Genomic DNA, 24,058 nt, shown 5'->3' with positions numbered 1-24,058 from the left:
AAGCAGCACTTTATATGGATTGTTTATCATTCGATATTCCAATAAGATTCTGCACAGAATATTAAACCTATAAACGTTTTCTTTTTCCTTTTTTAACCTAAATATTATTCTAAAACATGTAATGTAAAATATCAAATGAATACATACAAATAAATAGATCACCTTATATCACACCAATCTGACATGAGATTGGCTGCCACGGAGATCCGTCGCCTCTCATTGGCCAGTGCTTCATCAGTACAGCAGAAGCAGCATCTACTATGTTGCAGATTTGAGGCGAGAGGAATCTCTCAGCATACATTTTTCTTTGTCTGACTATGTTATGCGTTCGTAGACACTCGCGCAGACGTCGCGCTGGTTTCAGGTGATTGTAAGTATGGTTTCATTCCGTTTTACAGCACTGCCTGTTGTTCAGCGCCCTCATTCGCATTTAAAATCACATGAGCCCTCGCAGCTTCAATTTAGAGTGATGCGATTAGATTTTATAATCATTCGCCTGTGTATGTGCTGAAGGATTAGTGCTCTGTAACAGGAATTGTTTCTCATTCATAATTTTTGACCATGCAAGTTGAATACATACAGCCTAGTTTAAATGCACATTAACGTTTAATTTTACATTTAAATGTAATATGACTGACAGGCTTCACTACAAGATTCAATAAACCAAGGATTTGTGATGGTAAGATTTGACATTTTGTCATTTTTTTGTGGTTATTCCTAGAATATGACAAAATGGTGGACCCATATTCACCGTCTTTATCTTGTCCGCAGATTCTGCACCTGAATTGCTCTAACATTTTCCTGAGATGTTCTGGTGTCAGTTCAACTATCACCGCATGGCTGTGATGTGACAATGCGCTGTCTGGTGGCTCGAATCAATCACAAGACTCTGATAGTCATCTGTGCTGTATTTGCCCTCATCACTATACTGCTGTGGAACAAGTGCTCCAGCGACAAAGAACTGCCCACACAGATCAGACCTCAGCTGGAGTTTGCGCCCACCCCAGAGAAGGAGGAAAACGGGCAGGCCCCCGAAGCCCCACCTGGATCCAGAGAAGTCACTTACGAGCAGATCGACTGCCTCATCAATGAAGATGTCATCATAAAAGGCCGTAGGGAAGGGGGCGAGGTGTATCTGCCCTTCAGCTGGGTGGAACGGTACTTTGACGTCTATGGACGTCTGGTGCAGTATGATGGGACGGAACGGTTTGAGTTCTCCCACAGTTACTCCCGGGTGTACGCCCAGAGGGAGCCTTACCACCCAGATGGTGTCTTCATGTCTTTTGAAGGCTACAACGTGGAGGTGCGGGATCGGGTGAAATGCATCAGCGGTGTGGAAGGTAGTTTGCTTAAATCAGGAGTAGCCAACCCTGCTTGTAGGGAGCTACCATCCTGCAGAGTTCAGCTCCAACCAGAGGTGTCCATAGACCCTTTTTTACTGGGACACAAGCCCCACCGAAATACTGCTGTGCTAGAAACAGTCCTTGCTCCAATCCCAAACTAACACACCTGAACCAGCTAATCAAGGCGTTTAAAGGATTAGTTCACTTCAGAATTAAAATTTCCTGATAATTTACTTACCCCCATTGTCATCCAAGATGTTTATGTCTCTCTTTCTTCAGTTGAAAAGAAATTAAGGTTTTTGAAGAAAACATTCCATGATTTTTCTCCATATAGTGGACTTCAATGGCTACCAATGGGTTGAAGGTCCTAACTGCAGTTTCAGTGCAGCTTCAAAGGGCTCTACATGATCCCATCTAAGGAATAAGGGTCTTATCTAGTGAAATGATTGGTCATTTTCTAAAAAAAATGAAAATGTACATACTTTTTAACCACAAATACTTAGCTCGCAACACTCTGCGCTCCGCCATGCATTACGTAACCAGGTAGGCGGAAGTACCGCGGTAGGGCGAAAACACCATCTCATTTTCTTCTCCAACTTCAAAATAGTCAGACAACGTTGTTTTACATTTGTTTGTAAAGGCCGTTTGACTTAGTCTTTGCACGTTCATTTTGTAAACACTTGCTTGGTAATTCTGCCTATGTCACGCGTGACCTTTCGAACGTGATTATGCAATGCGTGGCACATTGCAGAGCAGTGAAAGATGGTTGAAAAGTATATACAATTTGATTTTTTTTTTAGAAAAAGACCGATCGTTTCGCTAGATAAGACCCTTATTCCTCAGCTAGGATCGTGTAGAGACCTTTGAAGCTGCACTGAAACTGCAATTTGGACCTTCAACCTGTTGTACCCTAGTGAAGTCCACAATGGAGAAAAATCCTGGAATGTTTTCTTCAAAGACCTTAATTTCTTTTCGACTGAAGAAAGAAAGACATAAACATCTTGGATGACATGGGGGTGAGGAAATTGTGAGGAAATTTTAATTCTGAAGTAAACTAATCCTTTAAGGTTTCTTGAAAATTACAGGGAGGTGTGTTGAAGCAAGGTTGGAACTAAAAGGTTTTGTTTACATGACAACGTTTTTTCTTTATATAGATGGCAACACTGTCAAAATGATCCCCGTTCACATGGATCCACGAAAACGACTAAAAACGCTGTATTATGCTGCCAGGCCAGTAGTTGGCGATGTCAATTTGTACGCACTACGCACCTGTGCACATACGCATTCTTTTTATAGAGCGTCGCTGTTTTGACATATCTGCGTTTTTGTTGTTTACTCTGGGATGATAACGGTATCATTTTCAAAAACTTGCATTTTGAAACCCGTTTTCAAAACCTTGCGTTTTCAGGCCCCCAAAATGCCAATGTCATGTAAATGAACAGCCAAAATGCATCAAAAGTTTTCCATTTTTAGTTGAAAACGGCGTTCTGTAAACGGCCCCAAAGTCTGCAGGAAGGTTGCTCTCCTTGAGCAGGATTGGCTACCGCTTACATAAATGGTTTCATACAGAGTTATCCCATGTCTGGGATCAACCTTTTGTGTTTTTATGTTCACAGGTGTACCAATCTCTACCCAGTGGGGTCCTCAGGGGTACTTCTACCCCATCCAAATAGCTCAGTATGGGCTGAGCCACTACAGCAAGAACCTCACAGAGAAGCCACCTGACATAAAGATCTATGGTATGTTAGAGGAAAAAGAGGGCTCTAGTCCGTGGGTCGTCCCTAAGGGTTGCACTCTCTCCAAGCTCCAGGATCAAGGTCGCTCTGGATTTGTGCACCATTTTGTCACAGCGGGTATGATCTCCTTGTGAATTTTTGTAAGTTTGAAGTTGTTGTATGGACTGTTTTGCTGTTAGTTATCATAGATGGATGATTCCTTTGTGGTATTTCCATAGAGAACTCCGATGGTGTGTCTTTGAACTTGGACAACGCAAAAGATTTCGTCCTGACCTTTGATGTGAAGTTTGTCTCCAACGGTAGTGTCTCTGTTGTTCTGGAGACCACAGAAAAGGGACCTCCTTACATCATCCATTACATAACTAGTCCACTCCTTCTCTCCTTTAAAGACCGAGAGGTCACCTACGGCATTGGCCCCCGAGCCACCTGGAGTTCTGTCAGTCGTGATTTAGTGACGGATTTGCGTAAAGGAGTCGGTTTGTCCAACACTAAAGTGGTGAAAGCGACTAAAATCATGCCTCGCCGTGTGGTCCAACTGGTTCTTAGAGGTTCTGGTTTCATCAGCAATATCACCGTGTCTTCCACCGCACATATGGCTGCCTTCTTTGCTGCCAGTGATTGGCTTCTTCATAACCAGGATGAGCACGGAGGGTGGCCGATCAAGGTGACCCGTAAGCTTGGAGAGGGTTTCAAGAGCTTAGAGCCTGGATGGTACTCCGCCATGGCCCAAGGCCAAGCCATGTCAACGTTGGTGAGGGCATACCTGGTAACTCATAACCCTGCGTACCTCGGCGCCGCAATCCGAGCAACATCCCCCTTCAAGAGGACTTCGGAACAGCGTGGCGTCAAGGCGGCATTCATGAACAAGTACGACTGGTACGAGGAATACCCCACAAGTCCCAGTTCGTTTGTTCTTAACGGCTTTATCTACTCTCTGATTGGGTTGTACGATGTGGCGGAGACAGCAGGCAACAAGCTTGGTCGAGAAGCGGGCGTACTCTTCAGTCAAGGACTGGAGTCACTCAAGGCTATGTTGCCGTTGTTTGACACAGGCTCTGGAACGGTTTATGACCTGAGACACTTTACCCTTGGTGTTGCCCCTAATTTAGCACGCTGGGACTACCACACCACGCACATCAACCAGTTACAACTGCTCGCATCAATCGACAGCGCCCCCATTTTCAGGGAATATGTGAAACGCTGGAAGACTTACCTGAAAGGAGGCCGGGCCAAGCACAACTAGACACGCTCAGAGGGCAATTTTAGATAAAAATTTGAACTCTTGTTTGAGAATAAAGGAAACTGAGAACAAGTGTTTTTACTTTTCACAGAAAAGGGTGCATATTGTATCCGACTTGATTGCTTTAAAGTGTCATGCTGAATAGCTTGAGTTTTTGTACAGACTTTTGAGAATGTGGAGTCACCTAAAATATTTATTTCCAAAATATCATGGAGTATTTGAATGTAAGAAGCAATGCACACACCTTTGAAGGAAGCACAGAAGATTTGCTCTAAAATAAAATGACTGTTTATCTTGATGCATACAATTAGTAAATGTGAGTAGTCACACTAAGGTTTGTGTATTAATGCATCTATGAATAGGTTATGCTGTAAAAATGTCATTATTATTGAAAAATAGTAAAATGAGTGCTTTGTATTAGAAATGTTTTAGAATTATTTAATCTTTGTATTTTAAAGCACAATCCTATCATAGGTTGTCATGATTTGATACAGTTGCACAATTTGAATCGTTTTTTAGTATGTAATAATTTAAAGCTTAAATAAATGTGCTATTTTAAAACTAAAGCGTTTCTGTGAGAAATCATTGCTACCAAAATAAATAATAATAATAAATACTTTGAATGTTGCGATCCTATCAGACTTATGATAGCAACCTGAATCGTAACAAAGCACTGTTCGCCAGAGGAGAACTGGCCCCGCGACTAAGCCTGGTTTCTCCCAAGGTTTTTTTCTCCATTTTAACACCTATTTGCGACCTGTTTGCCACCTGATGTCACCTGTTGGAGTTTGGGTTCCTTGCTGCTGTCGCCTTTGGCTTGCTTAGTTGGGGACACTTGACATTTGACTTGACATTTGATATTCAACAGTGCTTTGATCTGCCTGCATTGACACTATTCTTTAAGAGCTGTGCAGCCAAAATAATATACCAGTTATCAATGTAAAGTGCCTTGGAGTCCCATGTAAAACCTTAATATGGTAATCATTACTTACTGTGGTATGGTATTATGATCCAATTTAATGATCTGCCACAGTACTATTTTGTAAGGACTTTCACTTTGTTTGTTCCTTCATGTAACGCCACTTAAACCTTATGAATACATGTAAATAAATATACATTAAATAAATTAAAAGTAAATTAATACCAATGACCAATAAGTTATAAAATAACAGCAAAATTCACCTGTCGTGGAGGTGCAATCCACTCTGCAATTGATTAACCGACCTAAAGAAGCTCAATGCAGTCTTCTCTCGATTAGTATGCCTGCCTACGCCAGCTACCCACAAACCAGTTAGCTAGCATCATTTCTCCTATAGGTACCCCAATACACCTTCTCAATGTCACGATAATCCAAACGGTTTGATTGAGATACTCCTAAATGACATGAATGTAATCTGCTCGGCGCTTCGGATCGGTTGGTTGTCAATCAAGGTCGGTTAATAACGATCCAGCTCGGCTAACAGGCTAAGAGGCTAACAGCGCCTTCGATGACATTTCACTGACAAACACAACAAAACAGGTATGTAAAATATCGATTCACGGCTTAATCTGTATTTCAACACTTTTGGAGCGTATTTGTGGTTATGTGAGCATTAGAATTAAAGTATGTTTAAATAAATTAATGTTTATAGCGAATAAACGATGGCTAACACTATAGCTTCAATTCAGTTTCCATATTTGGGCGGGCACGGCAGTGAGTTATTGTTAGTTACACGACCAGAAAACGCGTTTAATTCCTTTATTGATGCTGTTTATGTGCGTATTTTGTTGTCTCTGGTTTGCTGTTAATCAAATGTGAATGAAGATTTCACTGGCATGGTGTGGATTTAAATGGCTTGTTTGTTTACATGGTTCAGCACATCTGATAGGGCTTTAATTTTCCCCAGCAACATAAAATCTTATTAGTTTTTGTTTAATTATATATTATGACCATATCAAAGGTACATTTTTTGGTGTAATCTCATGGCTAAACACCCATAAGGTTTTCCTTTTGCAGATCTGTCATGTAAAGGATGGTGGAGTGATGCTTGATTGTTAGGCCCATTGGAGCCACAACAGATCTTTGTGTGTGCTAAACAGCAGTAGTCAGGAGATACTGTTATTGCATATACTGTTAGAATTGTGAAATTAATGGTTTTTTTTTTGCATGATTAGTCAGTTTTGTTCAGATATCTGTCTGGAGATGAGTTGTCATTTAGGTTACATGTCTCTGTGTGTTGAAATTTGGTTAGAATTATAGGGAAGTAAGGGAACTTGCTCAGTGAATGATCTGTCAAAAGTTTTCCGGTGATTATTATAAATGTTACAGACTTATTATAGATTGGTGTGTGTGTTGATTTAAGCTTTGTGTCCATCCACCAGTCTGCATGGCCGACGTGCTGCTGAGTTAGTGTCCGGCCCGTGTGCAAGGAAGGCCGGCCGGGCCTTGGAGCACTAGAGAGGAAAAATGGCTGTGCAGAACAGGAACTCTGTGCTGATCCTGTCGGGACGAGAGCGAGGAGCTCGCATGCTGGGCTCCCAGCGGCTCCTGCAGCAGCTGGTGGAAGACCGAACACGCTGGATGAAATGGCAGAGCCAGGTAGGATATCAACCTTAATGTCTCTAATGGATCTTTCTGGCCTATACTCCACAGATGTTCCTGTGTAGACCAGTTCAAGATTTCAGAGTCAGAATAATGAGTTCAGTCAGTTTTTGCAGCAGAGAATATTCAAAGCCCCCTCCCTCTTTATTTCAGCTGAAATTGTCAAATTTGCTTGTTTTTAGACTTTTCCCTATCAATCAATTAATTTGTGATTAATCGTAATTTTTTTTTTTTTCATTTAATGAGTATAATGAATTATGAAATTGAAAAACGAGCATTTTAGGTCCCAGTGTTATATTGTGTATATCTACTGTTTAAAAAGCGTGAAAACGTTTGGAAAATTTAAACAATTTTGTGTTAATCCATATTTGATAACAATTTTGTAACCATAGTAGAATTAAAGGGTTTATTCACCCAAAAATGAAAATAATGTCATTTATTACTTACCCTCATGCCGTTCCACACCCGTAAGACCTTCGTTAATCTTCGGAAGCATCGGAGCACAAATGAATCAGTGTGTCGAATCAGCTGAATCATGATTCGATACGCTGATTCATTTGTGCTCCGATGCTTCATGAAGCGGTGTTTTGAAATCACAATATAAGTCGTTATTTTTTTTTTTTTTTTGGCACACCAAAAATATTCTCGTCGCTTTATAATATTAATATTGAACCACTGAACTCACATGAACTGATTTAAATATGTTTTTAGTACATTAATGGATCTTGAGAGAGGAAGTGTCATTGCTGGCTATGGAGGCCTCACTGAGCCATTGGATTTCAACAAAAATATCTTAATTTGTGTTCCGAAGATTAACGAAGGTCTTACGGCAGTGGAACGGAATGAGTAATAAGACATTATTTAAATTTTTGGGTAAACTAACCCTTTAATGGAAAAAAAAAGATCCACTGGCAGTTATTGAAGGACCAAATTCAAAATTTGCCCAGTGCATTGAAAATATTGTCAGAACAAGAGTTTGCCATGTCAAGTCAATGTTGACTGAATTTTTTAGCAGATTTAGCATTTTAATTGTTAGATTAATTTAATATGAATCTACATTAATAATATAAACAATATTAATATAAACTTAATATTACTTAATTGTTATTATTTTAATATAATATATTTAATTATAAATTATATTATTTAATCATTTTAATAGTCTTTGTTTGACCCTGAAAGTTCACTGAGGCTAATGTTTGTAATATAAATGTCTCAATTATATAAATGTCTCAATTATTTCTACAGAAAGTAGAGTTGCCGGATAATCCACGATCCACCTTCCTGCTGGCCTTTAGTCCAGATAGGTAACAATTACATTTTCAACATTGACGACCACAACAACAAAAGCACTAGATGCTAAATTACTTGAGATTTGCCTAATTTTCTGTTGTTGTATTTACATTTTTTCCCCCATAGGAATCTTGTGGCCTCAACCCATGTAAACCATAACATCTACATCACAGATGTGAAAACAGGAAAGTGCCTGCACTCTTTAGTGGGCCATCGACGCACACCTTGGTGTGTGACCTTTCACCCCACCATCCCTGGCCTGGTTGCCTCTGGGTGCCTTGATGGAGAAGTTCGCATTTGGGACCTGCATGTGAGCATCAGTCTTGTTTAATGTTTTAACTAGTCCTAAGATGTGCGGACCTTCCCCTTTAGCAAATATTCTTATCTTGCTTGTTAGTTTATTTGATTTTCATACCGTTCAGTAGCAGCTCAAGGCAGTTATTCTGGTCTGATCGAATTGCAAGTCATCTGCACGTATACCTGGCTTAGAAATTGTTGTTTAAATAAACATTGTGGATGTTTTTCCCCTTTCCCAGGGTGGTAGTGAGAGCTGGTTTACAGAGAGTAATGTTGCCATCGCTTCTCTAGCATTCCACCCCACGGCTCAGCTCCTCCTCATCGCCACAAACAACGAACTTCACTTCTGGGACTGGAGCCGACCAGAACCTTTTGCGGTGGTCAAGACCGCCAGCGAGACAGAACGTGTTCGGTGGGGAAGCAATCCTGTTTATGGACCATATTTCCTTTCTTAATACTTGTTCCTGTTTTATTGTGCATGATTCATCAGAGCATGTTGAAGGAAATTTTTTTTTCTTGTATATGCTTATCACTAATGTGGAAAAATAAGTTCCGCCCTACATTTTTTCTTATTGACTATTCTGTTACGCTTGAAACTGTCACATTGCAAAAGTAAAATGGGTTGTGAATGCCAATTCATGTTGACTTTATGAATTCATGTTTTTTTCCCATAATTATTAGAACTGTTAATCCTTTTTTTTTTTTTTTTTTTTGGCCAGGTTGGTGAGATTTGATCCTTTAGGTCATAATCTTTTGACAGCTATTGTGAACCCATCCAACCAGCAGGTTAGAAATGACCCTTTTTCCTTTCAAAATAGCTATAACTGAATGTCCTATGTTCATGTCCCTTTTCAGAAAGTGATTTAGAGAGTGTTTTACTGTGTTTTTGTAGAATGAAGAGGACTCTGAAGTTCCCATGGACAGTATGGAGATGGCTTTGTTCCGCCAACGGTCTCTTTTGCGCTCCCCACCTGTACGTCGAACGCCCATCCTGCACAATTTCCTGCACATCTTGTCCTCTCGCTCTTCTGGGGCACAGGCCGGCGATCAATCCCGTCCCGCCCCAGAGCCCCGTGAGCCTCCCAGCATACCTCGGTTCCAGTACCCGGTGCGGACGGAACCGGGTGACCGCCCTGCCTTACAGGGCTGCACGCAGCATTTGGGTTTGGGCTGCCTGTGCAGTCGCTGCGCTGCCTCGCGAAACTTATTCACGCAGAATCCGTCAGGCCTCCAGCCTTCGGATTTGCCTCAACCACAGACTCAGTCGGGCCCCTCAGCCTTCTCGCCCGCCCCCAGCCAGACCCGCACCTCCACGGACCGACCTTCTGCTTTTAGCAGCGTGTTCAGCGGGACTGCTGGGAACTCTACACATCGGAGTCTCTTGCCTCTTAGGACTATTGATCCCTTGGGGTCACAGGCACCCGGGCCTCTCGAGGCCTCCGGGCGTCTCCCTGGGGCAGATTGGTCTGGTAGTCTGCTGAGCACAGGACATGAACATGGGTTAGGTGCGATTGGGGTAGAAGGCAGCGGTGGAAGGGGTGTGTTGCCCCCTCCTAGGACGAGCTCCTCTTCTATGGATCTCCTCTCCCTGCGCAGGTTCCCCGATGGTTCCTCTTCATCACCCATATACACATCTGCTACGGAAGGACGGGGCCTAGTGCTGCCCGGCACGGATCTCAACCGGGGACGAGCCAACGACGGCACAAGTAGCGGTCATCACCCGATCTACGACAACACCCAACGCAACAACCCCGCCTCCATACGCAACGTCCTGCAGTGTAACTTGAGCCGTTACTTCATGGAATATGAGCGGATGCAGGAGTTGGAGCGACCCGGTGGCAGTCGAGAGGTGGTAGGTGGACCAGGACCCATGCAGGAGCTGCTCAACAGTAGCATGGACACAGAACGGCCCGGGCCTTCACACAACGGCTCTTCCCACACTGGAAACGGAGGCACGGCCACTGGCCCCTCACAAAACCACCCCAATCGCTGCCGTTCGTGCCACAACCTCCTCACCTTTAACCACGACACCCAGCGCTGGGAACGTTCTGGTCAGACCTCTTCTTCCTCTTCTTCTCAAGACGGACCATCCTGGCCCCTTTCAGTGCCTCCGTTTGAGGACCCGGGTCAGGGTGCACGAGTGGAAGCCCAAGCCCCTGAGATGAGGCCTATGGAGTTGAGCGAGGCCTCCTCTGGTCTACAGGGGCAGCAGCCCATGGGTCTGGTGTACAATCAGGAGACAGGGCAGTGGGAAAGCGTGTACCGGCAACCAACAGCCAGTGCTTCTTCTGAGGCAGCGCAAGACGCCTTAAACCCAGAGGTGCCTGTTGATAATCCGGACGAGGACTCACTTAGGAGGTAAGGAAGAAAAAGATGTACACATCCAAATTTGGTTATTAAAGGGATAGGTAACGCAAAAATGAAAATTCTTTTATCATTTACTCGCCCTCAAGTTGTTCCAAACTAGTGTTGTCAAAATACTGACTTCGGTACCAAATTTTAAAAATGTGACGCTTTGAGCACTGTTGAGCGGATTCGTAAACACCTCTGATTGGCCATTGTGTTCATGCGCTCAACAGATATGTCTGTGATTGGCTACAATGATCAGCGTACGGGAGTGTTTGAAAGCACACGGAAGTGTTAGAAAGCGGGAGCATTTGAAAGCAAGCGTCTATCAGCGAACCGGTGCGCTTGTTTTCAAATGCTCCCGTGTGTATCTGTGTAAGCACTGATGTCATTGATTGTCATTGATGTATTCACAACATGATTTTGAAGCATTGATCATTGTAGCCAATCGCAGACATATCTGATGAGCGCATGAACACAATGGCCAATTAGAGGTGTTTATGAATCTGCTCAACAGCCCTCAAAGCATCACAAATTCCTATTGAAATGACTGGATTTCGCTTGTGGAACAATGGTAAATGTGACCTCACCTTTACATTGTCTTTCCTGTTACTTATTTGTTCCTCATCTCTTACCTTAGGAGGTTGTTGGAATCGTCGCTGTTTCCGTTCTCTCGATATGATATGTCTGGCTCCAGAGATCATCCTATATACCCAGATCCTGCCAGGTACCAGTTTGGAAACAGTCCTGTTCAGACCATATGTACAAACTCGAGGCTGATTATTGAGCTTCAGTTTCAGAGTTTGACCCCTCTTTCCCTCTTCCACATCTCCTCAGGCTGTCTCCAGCTGCTTACTATGCTCAAAGGATGATCCAATATCTGTCTCGGAGAGAAAGCATACGCCAGCGTTCACTGCAGAATCGCTTACGGACGCTCTCAAACTCTCAAGCCGACAGCCAGTCCAACAACCCATCCTCCACACCACCGGAAGCCAGTGATGGAGACTATGAGGACATTGAGTGAGTCTGATAATATGTATTGCATCTGCACTCACACTTAATCACATTTCTATCATGAGAACTCTCAGAATATTTTAGATCCGCTACGCTGCTGCTATTGAATTGCTGCTGCTGCAAAGCAAATACAGGAATTTGCTGTAATACGCTGCTGTGCGTATGCAAGACATACTGCTGCTGCACAAATAGCATATATAAAATTATCCATAGTAAATCTATACAGGTGGAGCTGGGGAAGGTGGAGGGTTTCGGAGGAATACTGAAAGCACGCTGCAAACTGCTATAGTGAATAACTAGCCATTTAAATGTTGTAAGCAGCAAGCTCATTGGCTGCAAATGCGACATGAACCAATCAGCCCAACACACAGCTAATATAACCCTCAAAATGGATCTTTACAAAGTGTTCGTCATGCAGCATGTCTAATCGCCTAAGTACAGTGTTTATTTTGATGTTTACATTGATTCTGAATGAGTTTGAGGCTGTGCTCCATGGCTAACGGCTAATGCTACACTGTTGGAGAGATTTATAAAGAATGAAGTTGTGTTTATGAATTATACAGACTGCAAGTGTTTAAAAATGAAAATAGCGACGGCTCTCTTGTCTCCGTGAATACAGTAAGAAACGATGGTAACTTTAACCACATTTAACAGTACATTAGCAACATGCTAACGAAACTTTTAGAAAGACAATTTACAAATATCACTAAAAATATCATGTTATCATGGATCATGTCAGTTATTATTGCTCCATCTGCCATTTTTTGCTATTGTCCTTGCTTGCTTACCTAGTCTGTTGATTTAGCTGTGCACATCCAGACATTCTGCCCTTGTCTAATGCCTTTCATAATGTTGGGAACATGGGCTGGCATATGCAAATATTGGGGGCGTACACCCCGACTGTTACGTAACAGTCGGTGTTATGTTGAGATTCGCCTGTTCTTCGGAGGTCTTTTAAACAAATGAGATTTATATAAGAAGGAGGAAACAATGGAGTTTGAGACTCACTGTATGTCATTTCCATGTACTGAACTCTTGTTAGTTAACTATGCCGAGGTAAATTCAATTTTTGAATCTAGGGCACCTTTAATATTTCTTTTCTCTCGCTGTCACAGGGAGCCTGGAGACAGGACAAGACACAGAATGCCCCGCAATGCTCGAATGTCGGCCCCATCGCTCGGACGCTTTGTCCCACGGTCAGTGCCATATGTGACGTTTGACATTGCCTGTCATAAACTACCATTCAAATGCTTTGTGTTGGAATTTTTTTTTTTAAAGAAGTCTCTTATGCTCACCGATGCTGCATTTATTTGATCAAAAATACCGTAAAAACAGTACTACCATGAAATATCATTACAATTTAAATTAACTTTTCTATTTTAATATATTTTAAAGTGTAATTTGATGGTAAAGCACTTATTACTTATTACAGTCTTAAGTGTCACATGATCTTTCAGAAATTACTCTAATATGCTGATTTGCTGCTCAAGAAACATTTCTTCTTATCATCAATGTTGAAAAAAGTTGTGCTGCCTAATATTTTGTGGAAACTCGTACATTTTTTCATTTATTTTAACATTTTAAATGTCTTTACTATCACTTTTGAGAAAATATACATATAATATAATATAAATATAAATAAACATTTCTTTTGAAAAATTTAATAATATTGTACCAAGTTAACACATTTATGGTGATATATTTTATTAATGTAAACATTTCTTGATCTGTATTTTTGTCTGAAGGAGGTTCCTGTTACCAGAGTACTTGCCTTACGCTGGACTTTTCCATGAAAGGGGTCAGTCAGGCCTGGCCACTCACTCCTCCATTAACAGAGTATTAGCAGGTAAAACAAACTTTTTTTCCCCCTTTTTCTTTTTTTATTTCTTATTCTGTTTCATTCATGAATCATTTTTAGCCCATAAGGTCAGAAACTCTACATAAAAGAATAGTGTTTTTGAACCAACTAAAGAGAATTAAACAGATCTACCCATAATGCTCTGTTGCAGGAGCATCTATAGGTGATGGGCAGTCAGCTGTGGCCAGTAACATTGCCAACACCACTTATAGGCTGCAGTGGTGGGATTTCACCAAGTTTGACCTTCCGGAGATCAGCAATGGTGTGTTTTTATTATACATGTTTTATTGGTTTTGAGCTAATCAGTTTTTGCGTGATGTTCGTTTATGTTTGTTAATCTTATTTCATCACATTTTTTTCTTCTTTTCATCTTAGCCACTGTGAATGTGTTGGTTCCCCACTGTAAGATCTACAACGATGCCAGCTGTGATATTTCAGCGGACGGGCAGTTGCTGGCCGTGTTCATTCCCAGCAGCCAGCGGGGTTTTGCTGATGAGGGCATCCTGGCCGTTTACTCCCTTGCTCCCCATAATCTTGGAGAAATGCTGTACACCAAGAGATTCGGTTGGTGTTAAGGAACAGTTCACTAAACAATTCAAATTAATCAGTAACTCCATTTTGGCAGTAGCATTGTGACCATTCTGGCTTAGTTTTAAAATAGCAACTTTTCTATAGCAGAAATTCCTCTTTGAATTTTGTTTTTAAAACCTTCATTTTAGGTCCAAATGCGATCTCAGTGAGTCTTTCACCCATGGGCTGCTACGTGATGGTAGGACTGGCCTCCAGACGGATTCTGCTCCATCCCACCACCGACCACATGGTGGCGCAAGTGTTCCGTCTGCAGCAGCCACACGGAGGAGAGACGTCCATTAGAGTGAGAGCTTGAAAATGCCACACATTTTTTCAATAAATGCAAAACTGGAAGGGAAAGAGGAAAAAATCTCTAGTAATATAAAAATATATATTGAGGTTTACACTGGTATTTAGGTAATTTTTTTTTTTTCATAGACCGGACAAAGCAATAAAGAATGATTCAGTACTGTGACTAACACTTTGATTTGCTGCTTTTTGTTTGTTTTATGGTCTGCTTTCTCTTGGATTCCTGCAGATGATGTTTAATGTGGTGTACCCCATGGCTCCAGACCAGAGGAGACACGTCAGTATTAACTCAGCCCGGTGGCTTCCAGAGCCAGGCATGGGATTGGCCTACGGAACCAATAAGGGCGACCTGGTCATCTGCAGGCCAGTGTAAGTAAACACCATCACCCAGTAGACCATCTGTTCCACATGCATATCTTTAGTCCTTAGCAAATTTGAATGTCCTTATCAAATCATAAAACCCAGTAAAATACATTTTATTCATTTGCCAAATGCTTCTATCTAAAGTAACTTACAGTATACTTATTACAGGGACAAAGTGTTATGCCTATGGCAACAATAGCTCCAAAACCTAGTTTTGCTGCCTTGCTGTTTACCGTCTACGTAAGCAGCTGCCTTCTAAGGAAGCATCCTAACTAAAATAGAACCTCATAAGTGACCAGTTTCATAGATGGCAGCACACAAAGCATTTATTGAACTGTTGTATAAAATGCTTAACTATATCATATAATATGAGACAAAAACTCATACAGGGGCATTTCCCCCTAATATATTGAATTTAAGGGATATTCTAACCGCATTCTATATGCTGCATCATGCAGTGAGTTGTTGCCTTGCTTCATGTTCCTCATCAGTCAACAATATGAATTGTAGGATGACGTTTGTAGGTCTGGGACAGGGTGGATGTGTTAAATGCATTAATTATTTTAACACACAATTTTTGCCATAAGTAATTAATTAAATGAACACGTTAAATCAACAGCCCTACTTAAAATGCATCCTCTCTAGGCAACTGCTATGTTTTGCAAATGATAGTGATAGTTTGGGAATTGTTTCTACTTAACTTTTTGGCTTCCTGCCCAGCTCTTTAACCAGTACGCCACACCACCCAGCAAGAAAAACAAAACAAGTGCCACTGTGAAACACAGGAGCCATGGAAATGGCAGATAAAACCAAACACAGTTTAACAGAGCAATAAAAGCTGCGGTTTTACAACCAGTTATTTCCATAAACGTGTTCCAGAGCCCATGTCAATATTGATTAAAAATTCCAAATACTTAGAGAGTTGATTCATTATCAAGGTGTCATCAGTTCATCTTTAACAATTAAATAGTCAAATGAGTTCCTGATCCCAGATAAGTTTTCAGATGTGGACTATATGAGGACTTTTAATAAATCACTGTTACCTGAAGCCGCCTTTCATTAGATTACCTTCTTCATTAGTGGCAGGAAACTCGGGTGTTCAACTGGAAAGAAGCAATTATTGTTTTTTAACAAGGTTACAGGCCACATTACCCCTGCGCCCCATGACTTTTGAAGCTCATCGCTTTCAAGGAATTCTCCCCCAAACTGATGGGTTTATAATCAGATCAAATCCCACGCAGACAGATGGAGTATGTCATAACAATTCCATTGCTGCTTTGCCATTCTGTTGTTCGGTTTTGTAATTTGGTCAAATCTGTGTATTACTGGTTTTAAATACATAATCCGAGATCTGCAGGTATACTTGATTCTGATTGGCCGTTCTACAATCAACTATTTTTGTATAATAACTCTATAAACCGTAATAATTTACCATTGTCTCAGTCAGCTGATGTCCTACATAGTATCACAGATCTGGTATCACTCTGCAGTTTTCTACTCTTCACATGATGAAATATGATATTTAATGTCTATTTATTTATTTATTTATTTAGATAATTAGTTATTAGCTGTGTAAAAAGTGGGATAATGTACAGTCACCCAGTCATTATCGTAAAATGAATCCCTTCTGGATTGTCTCATGTAACCAGACCTTCAGACTAATAGCAGAAGTAGTAGCTTTCATTGGCCAATGACTCAGTCGGCTGAGTTACATGTAAAGCAACCATTCAGTTTGTTTTGCTCATCGACATGTTTAGGGGTGTTAGTCAAAGTCCCTTTTAGACCCAAGTCATTTCACTCGGCCATCTTTGAAATGCCTCTCAATCATCCAAGTGCAGCTCCTATCAAATACATAAAATTCTCAAACTGTTCACTAAGCCTATGATTACATTTCATATTTGAAAACATCAATGAAATCTGACAACTTATAAATCTTGTCTCTTATGTTCAAATAGCATTTTAAAAGGCTTGTTTTTCAAGCTAGACCACCCAATGCACATGGCGGGGCTTATTAGCCGTATTTGTCGTTGCACTTTCTCCCATTCATAAGTAATAGGAGTGCACCGTCCTCCTCTATACAAAGTCTTTGCACTAGTCTCACATAGCCAGACTGATGCAAGAAGGTCTGGACCCCATCACAGCTTTCATTAGCCATGGACTGCCCAATACGACCGACGTCTGACTGACATGTAAAGCAACCAATCACAGTTTGTTTTGTTTCCCGCGTCATGTTTAGGGGAGTTGTTAGTCCCTACGTTAACAGACCAGCGTGCACCTAATATATTATTCATTCAAGAACATTGTGCAAGTTTACTGCAACAATGGAGCCACGAACTTCACATACTTCTCCTGAAAAGCGCTCATTGTCATAGTTGTAAACACAGCGGCTTTCTTTTTCCATGAGGGGGTTTGGCATCATGATGACTTTGTTTCCATTCAGTCCGTTAAAGAACACGACACAAACATCTCTTAGAAATCCTGTAGCATTCAACCACTTAGATTATGACTTAGAAACTCTTAAAGTGGTTCTCATTTTGTGTGCCTTATGCATCAGATGTTCAACCAATGGTCTGTAGGCTGAGACTACCTTCAGGGTGATAAATAACCTGAATTGAAACATACATTACTGTTTACTTAGATGTGTAAACATCAAGATAATGAAGTCTAAAACATCTGTTTTGTTGTCAGTGATTTCCGCAGTGATGGAGACAGTCCGTCGGATCTCAGCTCGGATTCTTTGTTTACTGTCAACAGCAGCAGCCGAACCCGTGGAGTGGAGCGCCCAGGGTCAGAAATGAACTGAATCTGAATTCATAAGTCATAGCTTGTTATATCATAGTCCATTCATGAATCCAAAAATACTCATTTGTGTTTATTTCTTACAGGACGAGCAGGTCCGGCTGGAGATTTGACCGAGACATGGGCCTTATGAACGCTATTGGCCTGCAGCCACGTCAGGCCACGCCTTCTGTGACCTCACAGGGGACGCAGACACCAGTGGTGCGACTGCAGAATGCCGAGACCCAGACGGAGAGAGAACTTCCTTCAGCCAGTACTTTCCAGACCGCGCACACATCCAGACACAGTAAGACATTTGCGCTAAATGTATTTATTTAAAAACTAATATAAACTAAAACTAATAATATAATCAATATTTAATCATTTTATTTAAAGAAGTCAAACACCTTTTATTAAAGGAACTTTACAGTGATAACAGGAAAATTATGCATTTCGGCTTTTGTTCAGCTGAAGTCATTATTGATTCAGTTTTGTTGTAAAGGTCATCAATTATTAAATTAGTTAATCTATAAAGCAGTTCTGCAAAACAAACATTCAACATTAAACAACATCAGTACAGTCAGATCAATAATATTGTCGAATATTAAGTGTCCCCAACTAAGCAAGCCAGAGGCAACAGTGGCGAGGAGCCCAAACACCATCGGGTGACAGAATGGCGAAAAAAATCTTTGGAGAAACCAACGAACAAACACGGTGTGATTATGAATCAGGCTGCATCACAAGTCAGAATTCAGATCAGGATCAGTAGCATTCAGATATTCATCCAGTTCCTTTTGCTTGAAGATCGGATTCATCACGTGGGTATGGAGCCGAAGCTGGCCACAGGGTCTGTGCGGAGGACCTGTCTGGTTCTTGCTGAGGATCTGTGCCGATGGCTGTCATGCCGACGAGGCCTTGACCAGGGATTGTCTAGTACGCACGGTCTCTGCTGACATTCAGGGCTGCGTTTTGGTCGTGTCTAGGTGCAGGTCCACCATCTGGATATGGACCGGATCCGGCTGACTACGGTAACCTCAGGATAAGGATAAGACAGACAGACTAACATTAGCGTAGATGCCATTCTTCTTACGATGTAACAAGTACATTGGGTGTTATAGGAAGTGTTCCTGGTTCCGGTTGACCTTATTTATGCAGCCTAACAATCATTTAACTGATTTGAATAATAGAAATTGATCATGTGTCATGTGTATGCCAAGTTAAAGAGATGCGTTTTTAGTCTAGACTTAAACTGACAGAGTGTGTCTGCTTTCTGAACAAGGCTATTCCACAATTTGGGTGGTAAATAGGAAAAGGGTCTACCACCTGCAGTTGATTTTGAAATTGTAGGTATTACAAAGTGGCCAGAATTTTGAGATCGCAATAGACGTGAAGGACTATAATGCGTTAAGAGCTCATGCATAAACATAGCTGTATTTATATACATACATAAAAAATAAACGGCAGTATCTGCATATCCAGTGTGGTCTAAATAAACAATATTTGTTTTGTTACAGATTATTAAAACAATCTCAGAGACATAATTTTCAATATTTTTTTTAGTATTTAGTTTGTCTGCTTTTTGCTTTCATGACACATGCACCTAAGATTTTAGGTTTTTCTTTTTGTCATAACTTCTTTGTATTACTCTTTTAAAATCCTAAAACTTTTATTTTTAATACTTTTATTCACAGCAATATATATTTTTTACTAAAATAAATAATTTTTAATACGATTCACTTGATTTTCTTCTGTGACCGTTTTACTGATTCACATTAAAGAGTTGAACTTATTTAAATTTTTTTCACTAAACGTAATAGTCGCATAATCAACATGTTAATATTATTTCTTAATTTTATATTTCCAGCAAAATAATTTTAAATATTCAATATTTATCTCCCAGCTGTAATGACAGACCCACGAAATAACCTGCAGTGAAGTGTCTTGCTCAAGGCCATAGTGATTCTAACGGATATCTATAACGCTCCAGTTCATGTCTCTGTAACCAGGTTCAGTAATATTGATTATGTCCACTCAGAGCTGCAAAATGTGTTACTCTTGCAGTGGTTCAGATGGCCAGCACCAGCACTGAGAGACACACACACCCAGAGACGACCCACACACTGTTACACACACCGGTTCAGGCATCGGTTTCAGAGGGATCGCTGAACCGGACCAACTTGTCCGCCACATATCACGGTAACTGCTTTGTCTCACTCTTTCTCATCCTGTCTCTTCCTCTGTCGTCTGACACAGGTAATGGAGTGAAATTGATTGAACTGACCTCTGTGAGACCTGTGTTGTGTCCTACTGAGGGCTTTACACTGTTATTACTGTTTCAAGTGCTTTATTACCTGCTGTTAGCTGGTCTAATTTAATTTGCACCCTCGTTTTCTCGATATAATGGGCCACAGTGTGCACACATGGAGAGATAATAGATAATTTGCTAAGACCTAATTGTTGTTGGGTTATTTATTTATTTAGGTCAACCAAAACACTCTCTCTATCTATCTATCTATCTATCTATCTATCTATCTATATCTATATATATATATATATATATATATATATATATATCTATATATATATATCTATATATATATATATATATATATATATATATATATATATATATATATATGGCTAATATATATTCCTTGTCATAATTCTGTATTCATTCATATTAAGTAGGTTTGCTCCAGCTTTCTTTGCCAATGTTATGTATAATATATGCATGCTAATTTTCCATTTTCTGAATTTTTAATGCAGTCTTAGTTTGAATTTTATTTGCCGTTATCTGATATGCACGTCTCACTTTTCTGTCTGGTTCATCTTAGCGGATTCAGCAGCCGAGCCCGGTCCGGGAGAAGATGCGCTGTCTCGGATCCGCCGCCTAATGGCGGAAGGAGGAATGACGGCCGTGGTCCAGCGGGAACGCAGCACTACTATGGCCTCGATGGGTGGCTTTGGAAACAACATCGTGGTCAGCCATCGGATTCACCGTGGCTCGCAGACCTCAGTCAGGTCGACTCAGGTGGGAAACCCGACCGCGGAAACACCTGCTGGACTCACTATCCCGACTCTTTTTCACACTGAACCCTTGGTAGACTCTCTAGAAGCTCCTGGGCCATCAGGGTCCATCGGCGCCCCACTTCCGCCACAGTTTACAACTCGCTCTGAGGTCGTGAGGGTGTCTCCTATGGTTGAGCCAGACTTGTTTGGCGATCATCAAGCTGATGTCGTGCACCACCCGTCCCCAAGGGGTTTGAATATGTCCAACCATAGCAACAACAATAACAATGACCATAACAACAGCTACAGTGAAAGCCGGAGCCGAGATTATCCTGACGATCTGTATGGCAGATAGTCTTACGTCTGGTTGTCTTTGAGACAAACATCTCAAAACTGGTCTGCATGGTGCTGGAGCATTTCGTGGTGGACCATTTGTTACAATGACAGAACATAATGTTTGGGGCGGAGCCGCTGAACTTCCCGCCTCAGTTCTGACTCCTCCCACTCTGGCCTTATTTGGGAATGAATGAGTGCCAAGTTTTTCATGCCGTCTCCTTAACTGGGAGGCATCAACCTCATCTTTTCTGTCAAAACAACAGATTCTGGCTTTGGGGAAGCATCATTATTGCACTTGCGTGTTGCACTTAAGTTATAATTTTCTTCCTTTCAAGGTTGAGTCTGACATTTCATCATTCCATGCGAGAAAGGGAATCATACTTGAATCCTTCCCGTACTGCAGTACGGAATTACACGGTTGTAGTTAACCACCCTTTCAAGCTCCAGGAAAACTCATCAGCCAATCGAAGTGCCAGTTGAGGCTGGGGGCGTGTCCTTACCGATTCCTTTGGATCCCATGGGGTCTGTTGTCTTCAGGACATTTTGGTTTGAGGAAATGTAAAGCAGACTCTTCACAGCTTAACACTAACTCTCACTCAACATCCTCTAACGGTTTTTGAGTTCAAATTCAGAGATTATGCTTGACGTGATTGGTTTTTTTTGTGTTCGATAATGTGATTTCCAGTGCTCGAGTCATCCAGTTGATCGGTGTCCAGAACAACATCTGCTTTGAAGTTCTCAGACTGGAAAGACTTGCGTGCGTGAACGTGTCCCACTAAACTTCCAGATTTTATGATGGTTTTTAATTTGAATTTATTTATCTGTCATTTGAAAAATACACTTTTGAATGCATGTTGTCTGTAATTGTCCATTGGATAGAAGAAGCAGTTCAAGAACTCCTCACGCTGGTTCAGATGTCTCATATCTGCATGTGTGTCCAGTTCCAGAGAAGCTGAATGCGGAAGGCGGGGCTTAAGCAAATTAGCATGTAGGCTGTCTAACGCACATGCACATTAAGTGAAATTTTGGTACGCCGAGCAGTTTTTATTGGGCTTTTATACATTTGTGAGCATTGACTTGCGTGTATGGGTCAGCCGCAAGTCACGATGCATTTGTACGATGCCTACTGATGCGATTTCCCAGAAGTACCTTAAAACTCCGAAACGAAATGTAAGACCATTACAATTCTTGTGCCAGATTGTTATGCTTCAAACGTAACACTTTTAACTGCTGATTGTCAATTCGCCGGTAATTCACCTCGAATCAGCTGATTGGACGAGGATTTCATTCCATTCTACCAAACGCCACAAGCCTCTTATGATGCGTAAGAGACGAATGGCAAGTGATTGCACTTAAGCACCATTTTCTCCTTCCAGACTGCACCGAGAATAATGTTACAGACAATAAACCAGACATATCTCTATCTTAGATCTGGATTATGTACAATAAACACTTGAATAACCCGTAATAGAGCGTTTCTTTGGACAACGGACACTTAAGAGAGTGACTGCCCTATATGCGCGCACACTGCTGAGAGTCACTGAGGACGGGCACTGTTTGTATGCGTGTACGTGTGGATGTGTATGTCTGTGAGTGTCCGCCACTGAACCTACAGAGTTTTATTATAAATAAATGTAGCATTGTAAATGTAGAGATGATAAATCAAGAAGAAAAATCCATATTTCGGGGTGGGGTTTGGTTTTTTTAATTACATTCTTGCCTTGTGAGTTCTATTGTGCTTGTTTTAGATTCTCGTGTACGATTGGTCAACTCTAGCGATGAGTTGTCAGTGCATTTGCATATGCACAGACCTTTCGTTAACAAGCATTTATAAAAATTATTATTTGTGTAAAAGATTCTGTTATTTTAGCTGCTTGGCTTGAATTAGTAGCTTTTTTTGTAAAAAACGGTCCCCTTTAGGAATGGTTTGTTTTTTTGAAAGTTTGTGGATGTAAAATTCAGTTGGATTGTGGTCTCATAGCAAGCAATGGCAGCTGAGGAACCTCTCAGAAACCCTTTGGTGTTTTTCCATGAGTTCAGTGCCTTGGGGAGTCTTCTCCTTACTGAACCACAAAAGCTGTTCTGATGTGTGACAAAACCAGAATAGCTCCTTCATAAGCCTTTTGAATGTTGAGTGTTTTAGTAATTGGTAGAAATATTGGTGAAACTAAGTCTGGTTGTGTTGGCTGTCATTTTGATTATTTATTTTTCCCTTTGTGTGAATGACAAATGCAATCCTGGTTTTAAAATGCTTCTATGATAAGAGAGAAGGACCTTTTTACTTTAAACTCCATTTGAGAACATGGTAAATATCTTCGTTTAAGTACACATCTCATTTTTGACCATATGCACACCTTATTTTTATGAAGTCGCTTTATGCAGGGTTTGTTTTAGACTTTTTGGACAATTCATGTGTTCAGACGAGAATAGCTGACGGCAACCGAAAGTGTGACATTTTTAAAAACTGTAATTGTGTTCTTGTTGGATGTGTGGTTATGTATATGCTCTCACTGCTGGATCGGTACCTTAGCTGAAGTCATGATGGTGGAAAAGACCAGAATTCAACTTCCTCTTCTGCCCGGACAAGAGGGATGTGTTGTTATGACTTACCATAAATGTGTAGTTGGTTCTTTATTTAGTGAAAATGAGGATTAGGTGTTGTAAAAGAATTTCGTGGGACACCAAAGATCCTGTGGTTATGACGATTATGAGAGTTTTAATAAAATGGGAATATGGAAATTAATTCACTTGTTTTTGATATTTATTATCAATTATTATTATTTATTAATTACATTGCAATGAATCTCATGAAACCTGTTGAGAACCTATCCAGGCCATATTTTTCCCATCATTATTATTTACTGTTTTAATTTCAGGTTTATTTGTATCTTGACAATTTTCTCAACAATTAACCACATTTTCCCCAAAAATAGGCACAATACTATATATATATATATATAATATGTGTGTGTACAAAGTATATCT

The 24,058-nt window shown here is 40.9% G+C and overlaps 2 protein-coding genes across 6 annotated transcripts; both read left to right on the top strand.

Annotated features, from left to right (window-relative positions):
• Positions 1–79: 79 nt before the first annotated feature.
• On the top strand, positions 80–4,885 carry glcea (glucuronic acid epimerase a). 3 transcript variants are annotated; one of them, XM_048157873.1, is made up of 5 exons: positions 81–370; positions 641–679; positions 772–1,340; positions 2,960–3,196; positions 3,298–4,885. In XM_048157873.1, the coding sequence occupies exons 3-5, from the start codon at positions 854–856 to the stop codon at positions 4,320–4,322; spliced, it is 1,749 nt and encodes a 582-aa protein (XP_048013830.1). In that variant the 5' UTR covers positions 81–370; positions 641–679; positions 772–853; the 3' UTR covers positions 4,323–4,885. The 3 variants fall into 3 exon arrangements, with proteins under 3 accessions (XP_048013832.1, XP_048013830.1, XP_048013831.1); XM_048157875.1 differs by lacking the exon at positions 641–679 and having other exon boundaries at positions 80–370; XM_048157874.1 differs by having other exon boundaries at positions 81–679.
• A 649-nt stretch (positions 4,886–5,534) lies between these two features.
• On the top strand, positions 5,535–23,816 carry ambra1b (autophagy/beclin-1 regulator 1b). Of its 3 annotated transcripts, XR_007179966.1 has the most exons (20): positions 5,536–5,838; positions 6,681–6,897; positions 8,149–8,207; positions 8,320–8,503; positions 8,730–8,902; positions 9,210–9,276; positions 9,383–10,848; positions 11,477–11,563; positions 11,674–11,856; positions 12,966–13,046; positions 13,596–13,696; positions 13,860–13,970; positions 14,084–14,272; positions 14,428–14,582; positions 14,817–14,956; positions 17,639–17,737; positions 17,836–18,035; positions 18,338–18,442; positions 18,533–18,756; positions 19,790–19,924. XR_007179966.1 is itself a non-coding variant. In XM_048157826.1 (19 exons), exons 2-19 carry the CDS (start codon positions 6,766–6,768, stop codon positions 21,090–21,092), a joined length of 4,092 nt encoding a protein of 1,363 aa, XP_048013783.1. In that variant the 5' UTR covers positions 5,539–5,838; positions 6,681–6,765; the 3' UTR covers positions 21,093–23,816. The 3 variants fall into 3 exon arrangements, 1 of the variants encoding a protein (XP_048013783.1); XR_007179965.1 differs by having other exon boundaries at positions 5,535–5,838; positions 18,338–18,756; XM_048157826.1 differs by lacking the exons at positions 18,338–18,442; positions 18,533–18,756 and adding an exon at positions 20,563–23,816 and having other exon boundaries at positions 5,539–5,838.
• Positions 23,817–24,058: the final 242 nt, after the last annotated feature.

This window comes from Megalobrama amblycephala, linkage group LG15, assembly GCF_018812025.1.
Source record: "Megalobrama amblycephala isolate DHTTF-2021 linkage group LG15, ASM1881202v1, whole genome shotgun sequence".
NCBI classification, from domain to species: domain Eukaryota; kingdom Metazoa; phylum Chordata; class Actinopteri; order Cypriniformes; family Xenocyprididae; genus Megalobrama; species Megalobrama amblycephala.
This window is presented reverse-complemented; position numbering and strand designations above follow the sequence as displayed.